Raw genomic sequence first — 12,166 nt, forward strand, 5'->3', positions numbered from 1 at the left:
TCCAACTGACAGCATGTGAATCGGCAGCATTACCCCCAGGAATTTCATTTTTACCACCCCCGTTCCCTGACCACTGATCTACACCATATACAGTGAATTTTCAGTAGGGTCTTCCCACTGGTATCCACAAATCTTTAATGTCCTATGATGTCATTGACCAACGTAATCCAGCTGTGAATCAATGGGCTTGTGGGGGCCGGGTATGCAGACCTTAGCCATCATTAACAGATACAGTATGTAGAACTAAGTTACTTTATTCATCAAATGCTTTAAGTGCAGCCCAAACAGACAAGTGACCGGTGACCGTAAGGGGACTGAAACAACTGCTTTACAGATAAAGTAATTTGCTTTAAGCCAGAATGAATGAATTATGGGACATTCCCAACGGAGATGATAAAAGGTCCCAGACTCACGCCCACATTTTGGGCAATTACCAGTATGATCAGAAACAAATTTCACATATTGAACAGACGTAAAATACACTCTATGTAAAACATACACTTGAATCTGCTGAAACCTTAATGATGCAATAGAATAACCTGAGCTACTAAAGATAATTCCCCAGTCTTGGTAAATAAAAGGACCTAAATACACAAGATCGTTAGCAGTCAGTTCACATAGAAGGTAGAAGTAAACACAGGAGATTAGCCGTTTGTAGCCAAGAGGTTGAAGTAGCTTTTTTGTGGGGGACCTCCATCAAAGTCTGTATATCGTTGCCAAATTGCACCATCAAAGCAAGTCGGAGTTGAAGATAGGAGAAAAACATTGTCCAGGGTATGTTATATTCCTCTCGCAGTTGCTCAAAGGATTTAAAAGGCACCATCTGCATAAAGCTGACCTAATGCTGTCACCCCTTGCTGGGACCAAAGAAAGTTACCCTCCACTGAAAATAATTCCTTAAGTTTAGTAGTACCCCACAGAGGAGTGGATCTAAATCATCCCCACCCGCCAGTTTATTTGCAGCATTCCATATTTTCACAGCTTGTACCAACAGCATTAGTTATTAATCGCACCTGACAACAGGGGCTGTAATGGACTGTGGTTATGAGAATGGGCCATAGATTTCTGGGATTTACGATGGGTTTATGGAGACCACTTTCAACATACCAGGCAGGCATGAGCAGCAATGGGAGAAGGACCTGGCCCCCTTTCCCCCCAGATGACTCTTGTTGGGAGGAAGTCAGGGAGGGAATTGCCAAGTCTAGAATGTTTCCTGCGGTCACTCCGGGCTGCTGGCGGGACTGCGGTCAGAGGGCTACGATGCTACATATATGGTGGACCTGCCCTCGTATAGTTCCTTTCTGGATCATGGTCCTTGTACTTATAAATTCCATGTCAGAACAGCAGGTTGATATGGACCCTTGGTCATTTCTTCTCTCGCCCCATACCTGATGAGATCCCCTTCCAACAAGCTTATTTCTCACATAGTGGCAGCTGCCAAATCCCTAATAGCCAAGCATTGGAAAGACCATCCCCCTCCCCCCCCTACCCCCGTGGCTCTTGCAAGCAAGCCGTAGTTGCGTATCCACTTCGCCCGCTTCTGCAACTGGAACAGTGTTTAGGCCGCCTCCGGATCCCTCGGGCTGGGTGCGGTGCATGGTGAGTAAGATTCCCGTCCTTGCGGATATTTGATTTTTAATTATATGAGGCACTTTGTTCCCAGGCGTGTTGCGCATACTGTTCGTAGCAAAATACCTGATGCTATTAGTGCTTTTTCCAGCTCCCCCCCCCCCCCGGCTCATTTCTTATCCTTTACCCTTTCTCCGCTTCCCATGGATATAATACATAAAACATAGAGGAAACATCTTGTTCATTCATATTTCTTTTTTATTTCTATGCTGTTTGTATTTTTCTTATTGTCTCCTCTTTAAATAATTTAAAAAAAAAAAAAAAAAGGAAAAAAAGAAAGAATTGACAGCCGATGATCCACTCATTACTTACACACATGGAATCAATAAAGAATTTAAGAATTTGGGTAACTTCTGAGGAAGTGTGGTGCACCTGTGCAAATTTCATCTTGCAATTACAAAGGACATAAAAATATAGTATATATATTTAATTTTTATTGGGGTTTTTCCCCCAGTAATTTGTGGAAAGATTCTGGAATATGTATTCTAATTTTACAGAGTACTCGATACTATGCACATTTGTGTACCAAAAATCCTAGTTACGCGCATTTCAAATTCAGAATCTGCTCCAACAGATAATGAGCCCAGACAAGGGATCACAACATTGCGATAATGACAACAGGATCACTTACACAGAAAGAAATGAACGTGTTTGTTTTTTTATCTGTACTAAAGCAGACTGAGCCTGTGGGGGCTGTAAAATATATTCTTATTTTCTACATACTCTGAGTGCACCAAATATAAGAATATATTTAGAGACACTGGGTATATATATATATATATATATATATATATAGGCACATTTGTCACCAATATAAAAGAAGAAGGGATCTCATTATCTATAGTTACTGTGCTACTCCACGCTCCAGGCTAAGAGTGTGCTGCTGGATTACAATGAACCTGTACAATAAGAAGGACGACTGAATAGGTACCTGCGTCTCCTTGTGATAATAGGACAGCACTGGGAACCTTCCTTTACTTCTGAACTTTGAGCTGCCGACAATGATTGGCTTGCTGGCTGTAAATGGTACATACAGCTCTCTAGGATACGTCTCACATACCTGAAACACAGAATACAAAGCAATACAACATCTTATTTTGCTCACATAGCATTACCCAAGGTACTTCACTGCATTGAAGCATCTGTTTTAACGAATATCCTTGTTGGACTATAACGCCTTTACTTTACAGGAATACTAGAGCATGTATGTATCTATTGTACGTGTTTAATGACTTGTTATCCCATTGTTATGCATATCCTCCCGGCTATCTTGTACCTGAGCCCAAATGTTTTATTTATCCTGCCTAATGCGGGTCTACCTGAACGGTTGCACCTACTGTCTGAGTGTCGGTATATAAATGTACCGTTGCTTCTTAAGTAACTTAATGCAGGTCCTCCTTCTAAACCAGGGGTAGGCAACCTGCGGCTCTCCAGGTGTTGTGAAACTACAAGTCCCAGCATGCTTTGCCAGTAGATAACCAGCAGATAGGTGGCAAGGCATGCTGGGATTTGTAGTTTCACAACACCTGGAGAGCCACAGGTTGCCTACCCCTGTTCTAAACGATCTTGCTCAATGGTGTTCGTCCTGGTTTGATTGATTCATTGATTATAAGAAAGGTGAGAATACATCATATATAAAACATAATATACTGTAAAAATAGTCCATGGGGGACATTTCTGAAAAAATGTCAGTGTAACCCATAGTGGCCATTCAGATGTGGGCTTTCATTTTCAAAAACTGAACTAGAAAAATAACACTTAGAATTATATTGCTTGCTCTGGGACAATATGGCTTTTTAGCACATTGACCCGTGTACCAATTTTCATAAATGTCCCCCCCAATGTCTTTATACCTCTCTTCAAAGGGCCAAAAATTAAAAATATGAATTGACCCATTATTACATTTTCATGTGGTAACTGGAATTAATATATTTGACATTGGATGCAAGGTTGTTATCCAATGTCCTTATTAACTGGAAAATTGGCGTGCACAGGAAACAACAATGCTTCCCCCATAATCAGATTTTTATTTTAGATACATTTAGATCAGATATGCTCCTTAAAGTTTTACTTATGTCTGTACATGTTACTAGCAGTTCTTTTCTAGAATGCAACTTGCATTCACCATTTAGAGATCATATACAGAATTTTCACCTTAATATATGCAGATGGGTGACATCAGAAATATGACTGAATTACCTTGTAATCTCTGTTTACATCGGAGAGCTGCCAGTGAGAATTGGGCACCCCCATTCGGTGATACTCCTCTGTCATGTCAATGCACTGCCAACCAAGGACCCGCTCTGTCTCCTTTTGTTTTGGGTTGTAGGAAAATGCGTAGAGATCATCGTATCTCACTTACAGAGAGAAATACAAGTGTGATTATCAGTCAGACATTACTCCAGTCCTCCACAAATAAGCAGACAGATATGTCATTCTGAGCACTGGCCAAATATGCCCTAGTCAGTACAGTCATTGGAGGCCGTTTACAAAGGGCACAATGGCTGCTCTGTCGCGCACAGTTACAGCTTTGCGTTTCATTTTGCAGAGATTATTGTAATGAAATATTGGGGTGGAATAGCGTTTCTTACCGTGTACTTGCCTCAGCTCAGGGCAGATATCATCCTATATTTTTAAGAAACATAACAGTTCCCATGCACAATGCATTGAGTATTACAAGTTAATTAACTAACTCAGCAATTAACAATGGACAGTGGGAGTAATTCCTCAACCAGTCCCTGGGCTACTCTGGGCCAGTTTCCACTATACCACAACCCCCCCCAACATCTATATGGAAACCAGCCCCACCCACAATGACTAATTGGTCAGTGATTGACTGGTGCTGTAGAGGTGGGGGTGAGGGGTAATTAGCACCCGAGTGGTTCCAGTCTCTAGGACCCCTGCCCATTATACCAATGCAGTAAATAAAAATAGACACCATATATGTCTCCTCAAGACCCTCGCTCACCACTCTATGAAATATAAAATTAAATCTTCCTTTCTTCTTTCTCGATCCAGCATATTACTAACATTATTCACCCCTAGAAAAACCCCATATAAAATGACCCCCCCCCCTGCACACTATGAACGACCAAAGCACAATAAGCAAACTTTGGGAGTCCCCTTCACTGGCAGCCAATCATAACTGACTACTGTGGGAAAACACTTGTGATTGGAGGGGAAGGGTAATGCCAGATTTGATCATTTTGCTTTGGTCGTTCATAGTGTGCAGGTGGGCTTATATCTTTATGGGGATTTCCCCTCACTCTGCTCAATTACTTAAGTCTAAACAGAGAAAGGGTTTAGGAGAAAATCTGAAAACTTTATTCAGTGGAAATGGGCAGCATTAAAAGGGGTAGGACGCTGGATATTATGTTTACAATGTACCTCCTAAAGAAGGTTCCACTTCCGACCGTGCTATGTGCTGAGCAGACTATTGGGGTATTATGTGGTGCGCATCTTCTGAATTTATAATATGAGCTCCATTTTTTTATTGAAGCCCGAGGTGCGTGACTCTAATCAGCCAGTGCAGCATTCACACTGTGCCAGAGCTGGATTAAGGCTTTGGGGGGCCCGGGGCACTTAAGATGGGGGGGCCCCTAGGATCTAAAATTAAGGCAGTGGCTCCCAAACTTTTGCAGTTCGCGGCACCCTTAGTCTCCATTTTCAAGCCAACCCTTCCAAAATAATTACCGAGCAGTCCCGTTTTATAAGTAGTTGGGTCAAAATAACGTAATAAGTATTTAGGTCAGGACAGAAATACTTAGTAAGTTGTTTGCAAAAATAATACACATAAATCCAAGGGAAAAGAATATTTTTATATTTTTTTTTTCTATTATATTTCTGTCAAAGAATAATTTACAGCTAACTCACTCTGTGCCCTCCTTCATCTCCACACACTCTGTGCCCCCTCTGCATCCACTATATATATATATATATATATATATATATATATATATATATATATATAATATATAAATATACACTCTTACTGCTAAAGGTGGCTACATTTGACATATTTAATCAAGCAGTCAAGTAATAATCATGCTATGAAGGTTCTTTTTAAATATGTATATAATGATTATTTATTTTATGTATATACATATTTAAGAAGACCCTTTCTTGGTGAAGGGTCTTGTAGATATATTTATATATGATTTTTTGCTTCCACTATGGTGACTCACCTAGTCTCTTCATGCCAAGGAGGAGCTGCTGCGGCTGCACATGCGTAGCAGCTTCATTTCAGCCATTTTAGATAATACAGCAGCCACGGTGCTGCTGACACAGAGTGGCCGCATGCATCAGTGGGGCCCCGCTGGCCGCCTCATCTGACATCCTGCTGTCAGTTGCTGTCTAAAAGCAACTGTTACATATTACACAGAGCTCTACACTGACTGATCCCTCCCCCCCTCCTCTTCTGTAGAATGGTTCATTCTACCAGTGTCTGTAACTCACTGTTTGATTGGTTGTTAGAAATTGGAGTGAAACTCTAACCAATAAACTGCCTACCAGAGGCCTTCACACCTGATTGGACAATAGAACTGTTTGTCAGCTTAGGGCAACCAATCAGTGATGAGCAGCTTCTCTTAAGTGACAGAATACAAATTGTTTATTTTATTTTCATTACACCCTGTGTGACTGATCCCTCTATTCCAGTTTCTATTGGATGATCAGATCATGTGACCTGGTTTCCAGTAATGGAGGAGCTGTGGCATTACTGGATTACTGTACACAATAGCTGGGTGTCTGTATTATCCAGGTCCCAGTAGCCTCTGCTTCTCCAGCTGTTACTTGGTGTCACAGCATGCTGGGAGTTGTTCTTCACCCACAGGTAGAAAAGCACAAGTTGTCTACACTTGGTTACTGATCACTAATAGTGACTGAATACTACAATGTTGTGCTGTAATATGCTACATATGTCACACTTACCAACTTTTGGCAAGTGTTTTCTGGGAGATGGGCGTGGCTGGAGGGGGTGGGGCACTGCAAACGCATCATTTTGGCCCTGCTCCCCGCAACGGAAATGCCGTTCTGTTGCGTGGGGTTAAAATTACGCGATTCACAGCAAATCGCGTCATTTCTGGAAAGTAATTGTAATTCTCGGATGCGGGAGATTTGCCAGCTTTCTTGGGAGTCCGTGAGACCGACCAGATTTTAGTGAGTCTCCAGGACATTACGGGAGAGTTGGCAAGCATGACATATGTGATGTCACACACACCAAATATTATGTTACACACATGATATCACACATACTATATGTTACACATTACACACGTGCTGCCACATGCACACTGTATATTACACATTACACACATGATGTCACACACTAGATTACAAGTGATACATGTGATGTCACACATATACAGTATATTACACAGATACACTAGTAATGATAATAGAGGGAGGTGTACACCGCCTGCGCTGGTGTAGATGGTTGAATGGTTGTGTTTTGGTTATTTGTTACCTTACGGTATGGGTCGGGGTTCTAATCCCTTTTTTGCAAATCACTTGGGAGCACTGAGGTACATGAGGGGTTTATTTGGTGATGTCGGTTGTGACATCGTGGTGCGTCCTTCTAATTGTTGGAATAGTTATGATTTATTCCCTGGTTGGTCCTTGTGGTATTTGTCTTAGGAAGTCCCGGTGGGGTAAATCTAGTTAGAGTTCGCTGTGGAAAGAACAGTGTTAGCAGCTACTCACCTGATGTGAGTGTGAGTGCGGGAATAACCTGTCCTAGTGGTTTTGGGTCCTGGAGGCTCCTAATGAAGTGTCTGGCATGTAGTCTCAGTACCTTTCTTTGGACTCCTCGTGTTTCCTTTGTGTTCGTCCTCGATTTGTGGTTCCTTGTGTAGGTAACGTACTGAGCACTGTCAGTGTTTTGTGGAGATCAGAAAGTCAATAATCTCTTTTACATTCAGGGTCTGGGTGAAACCACGTATCTGTTCTGGCAGCTATAATGCTGTTATATTTATGTATGTCCATGTAGAAATAAAATCTCCTTTATTTGTGGGGGCTGAGTGGTGCTTTTTGGTAATCTCTGATGCTTGTCACATCAGTATCTGCTGTGTGTCACTGTCTCTATGCTGAGCCTGCTCCATGTAATATAATAATGTAAGTAAATGGACCTGTTACATACGTGTGATATCCATTGGGCGAGGTGTCGCTTTGCTTTGCTTTCTGGTGGTTCAGCGTACAGTGTGCAACCACTCCTCCACTAGCAGCCTCTACGGGACTACGATTCCCGGCAGCCCCCGCGGGACTACGAATCCCAGCCGCATCGCATCTGACATCTGACAACCTGCTGCCAGTTTGCTAACTGACAGCAACCGCTGCATCTGACAGCTGTCAGCAGATGCGGCGGCCGGCGGGGTCCCCACTGACGCATGCGCCCACTCTGTGTCAGCAGCACTGCAGGTGAGGTCATGCTGGCGGCGGGGGGCCCTCGGAGAGAGGGGGGCCCGGGGCACGTGCCCCCTGTGCCCCCCCCTTAATCCGGCCATGCACTGTGCTGGGGGCTTGGTCCTTTGGGCCCTCTCCAAAAGGAGATATATACATTGTTATTGGGATATCTGGCAGTTTTAGGTTCAAAGAAGAGTGATGTCTGAAAAATTTGTTCTTAAAGTCCTAGTTCCCCCAAAATAACACGCTTGTGACCACCTGAAGGCTTCAACCTCTAGAACAACTCCAACAGCATAAATACCAGTTAGAGTCACTATGTGAACTTTCTGGATTAGTCTAGATCAGCTGGGAATGGTTCCGTATGATCAAACCTTTTTTTCAAAGCTTAACATTGTTATTTTCAAACGGTCACGCTGGGCATATATCCAATATCGTCTAAACTTGTTATTCCACATGACACCAAACGCCTGTCTTTAAAACACAGATTTTCTTCTCAAAAACAAAATCATTCCACCACGGGTCAAGATTCATCAGGGGTGAGCAGATACCGGGTGAAATGAGTGGCAATGAAGCAATTTCTGGTACCAGATGGAGACGGGGCTAGTGATGATGGTAATGAAGGGGAAGGAAATGGAAGTGGAGGGTTGAAAGATACCTAACAAACGGAGGGAAAGTTGAAGAGTGGGCTATGTCCCAAAGTGGGCAAACCCCTTTAAATTTTAGTTTCATCTGCAATGAAAATGACACTGGCAAAAGAGACAGAGGGTAAATGTAAATGGTCGAAGCATGATATAAAGTTAAGGAGCCCATACAAGGCAGCTATAGACCTAATTTACCTCAAATCACCGTTTGTATGGGCACAAGAAGATCACCAATCCTCATCTACATATGATGGGGAGTCATCAAGCGTGGAACTGGACGGATGAGAGATGTAGTAAGACAATGACTACATCTGACCACATATGCAGTTACTATCCAACTGAGTAACGAAGCTCCGTCATGCACAGACATTCAACTGAAGTGCTGACAGTCCTGATCTATCAGATGTAGCCATACCCATCTGTGATTGGCCAGTGGATGCCCTGCTTTAATTTGTGGGGTACTACTGAATTTGAAAGTCAACAATGTGGAACAGGAACAACAGGGTACTGCAGATTACTCACTAGGAGTATCTCCATTCAATAAGGAAGAGAGATACAGTAAAGAAGTGTAAGCGGCAGATTAATCAAACCTTCTAAAAATGAAAAGTGGAGGTGTTGCCCATAGCAACCACATAACAGCGATTAATTTCTAGAATGTACTAGATAAATGATAGCTGGAATTTAGTTCCTATTGGCAACACCTCCACTTTCCTTTTTAGAAGGTTTGATAAACCTACTCCTAAGTCTTACTTTCCACCAAGTTTTCCTTCCGGAGTTATTTTGCAGTTGCCGATCATTATGTTGCCTATTTTTGCCATGAAATATTTGTAGCTTTATTGTTCTGTAAATGGTGAACATATAATAAATATCACATTTAAAAAATAGTACATCTTACCATGTAATAAATCTTTATTATCCAAGATAGAGCGTATTACTTTAAACTCAATACCTTGATGTTTTATATATGAACTGATAATATTTTTCAGTCCATTTCTGATACACGTCATTTACAGTAGAGGTATGGGATGAAATATTCACAATGTTTGGGACGGTTTTGAAGCACCACATCTAAAACATACTAAAATACTTTTAGAGATTAAATGGGTCTCTCCTTTCTCCTCCCTAATAAACTATTTATCAGTGCTCCACGCAGTATCTAGAGATGACTCTTAGTGATTACATCTACGTATATGGCCTCCTCACTGAGCAGCAGCGACTATGAACTTTCTCATTTTTGGGTTTTAGAACTTTACTCACTAAAGAATCCTTACCTGGCTTTGAAAGTTGAAGCAGAGAGTTGTATATGTCGTGGCAATCTCTCTCTCTGGGTACTACAAAGTGGACCACACGAAAGTTCTTGCATTGTATCACTAGAGGGCAGCCAGCCGTAGTTAGGGCGAGTTTCTCCACTGCAGCAATGTGATGGTGTAAGATCTATTGCAAACCAAAAACACGTCAGGAGCATAAGAAAGGTCTCAAACAAATTTCTCATATTTTAACCTTTTCATTTCTTTTTATAGCTTGGTGTGTTTTACATGTTATAGAGCACAGCATAGTAAATGTATAAATGCCTATAAATAAGATCTGTGTTCCTTAGGAAATATGGGAATTATTACGAATATTCTAAGACACCTTGTAATTCCTTTATATGCCATGGAAGTCCTTGTGACTGATGATATTCTTATAATTTATGGTCGGCATACATTATCCCATGACTCCTTGTGACTTATAATTAATTGGAAGATGTATGTTATCTCATGTATGCCAATCATATCATTTTTGTGATCATTTTATTGCTTTTAATGGACACACAATAGCTTCTCTTGGTTACATATTGTAATAATTATATTTTTATTTTATGCTCATTATAATTGAACAAACATCTGTACTCCCTCCTGCATGCTTACACTAGCACTGTGCTGTCCAATCAGTGTCTGCTAGCAGGAGCCAGAAGAGACCCGTTAGTCCCCGAGCTCCTGCCCACTCCGTCCACAGACAACACAATGCCAGTGGGAACGTGCAAGACACCAGGACTCCTCGCTGGATAGTCTAAATGCCAGACCCCAGGTAAATAACCTTTTAGGACCTGGTTTTACTTAATAGGCTACTTCACTAAAATATAGTAATATAATAGTAATATAATAGTAAAGAGTGTATTTTACACAACTTGTAGTACAGTTATCGGGCCTTATTTTTTGTTTTCATATTTTAGCTAATTCCTTTATTTTTTACAGGGCATTCCTGATTTTGACAATATAGAGGTGTTAAGTAATCCAAAATAAGTTTTGCAAGACAGTCAGAATGGCAAATCGTACAAAATACAAATCACACACATAAGCACAGAACAAGTACATGCAAGGTTTAAGAGGAAGGTGCAGATGTGAGACAGGGTAGAGAGGGCTCTGCTCATGAGAGTTCACAGTCTAGAGGGAGAGAGCAATGCTGAGACAATAAGTTAGTGGGACTGGAGTGAGCATGGGACTGTAGCAGAAAATACATATAGGTGGAGTGGTAACAGGTGGGGGAAGGATAGGCTATAGTGACAGGTGGGGGGGAAGGATAGGCTATAGTGACAGGTGGGGTTGGAAGGATAGGCTATAGTGACAGGTGGGGGAAGGATAGGCTATAGTGACAGGTGGGGGTAAGATAGGCTATAGTGACAGGTGGGGGTAGGATAGGCTATAGTGACAGGTGGGGTAGGATAGGCTATAGTGACAGGTGGGGTAGGATAGGCTATAGTGACAGGTGGGGTAGGATAGGCTATAGTGACAGGTGGGGGTAGGATAGGCTATAGTGACAGGTGGGGACAGGATAGGCTATAGTGACAGGTGGGGGAAGAATAGGCTATAGTGACAGGTGTGGGAAGGATAGGCTATAGTGACAGGTGTGGGTAAGATAGGCTATAGTGACAGGTGGGGGGGGGGGAGGATAGGCTATAGTGACAGGTGGGGGTAGGATAGGCTATAGTGACAGGTGGGGTAGGATAGGCTATAGTGACAGGTGGGGGTAGGATAGGCTATAGTGACAGGTGGGGACAGGATAGGCTATAGTGACAGGTGGGGGTAGGATAGGCTATAGTGACAGGTGGGGGGTAGGATAGGCTATAGTGACAGGTGGGGGGTAAGATAGGCTATAGTGACAGGTGGGGGGTAAGATAGGCTATAGTGACAGGTGGGTGGTAGGATAGGCTATAGTGACAGGTGGGGGGTAGGATAGGCTATAGTGACAGGTGGGGGGTAGGATAGGCTATAGTGACAGGTGGGGGAAGGATAGGCTATAGTGACAGGTGGGGGAAGGATAGGCTATAGTGACAGGTGGGGGAAGGATAGGCTATAGTGACAGGTGGGGGAAGGATAGGCTATAGTGACAGGTGGGGGAAGGATAGGCTATAGTGACAGGTGGGGGAAGGATAGGCTATAGTAACAGGTGGGGGAAGGATAGGCTATAGTAACAGGTGGGGGAAGGATAGGCTATAGTGACAGGTGGGGGAAGGATAG

The 12,166-nt window shown here is 42.5% G+C and overlaps 1 protein-coding gene across 1 annotated transcript in view; it reads right to left on the reverse strand.

Annotated features, from left to right (window-relative positions):
- MTMR6 (myotubularin related protein 6) overlaps nucleotides 1-12,166 on the reverse strand; it is a 52,455-nt gene that overhangs the window by 28,450 nt on the left and 11,839 nt on the right. The window contains exons 3-5 of the mRNA XM_075198913.1: nucleotides 9,941-10,103; nucleotides 3,829-3,986; nucleotides 2,561-2,689 (exon numbers count right to left, since the gene is read on the reverse strand). Of these exons, the coding sequence (XP_075055014.1) occupies nucleotides 2,561-2,689; nucleotides 3,829-3,986; nucleotides 9,941-10,103 (450 nt within the window). The remainder of the gene's footprint in view (nucleotides 1-2,560; nucleotides 2,690-3,828; nucleotides 3,987-9,940; nucleotides 10,104-12,166) is intronic.

Source organism: Mixophyes fleayi, chromosome 2 (assembly GCF_038048845.1).
Source record: "Mixophyes fleayi isolate aMixFle1 chromosome 2, aMixFle1.hap1, whole genome shotgun sequence".
Classification (NCBI taxonomy): domain Eukaryota; kingdom Metazoa; phylum Chordata; class Amphibia; order Anura; family Limnodynastidae; genus Mixophyes; species Mixophyes fleayi.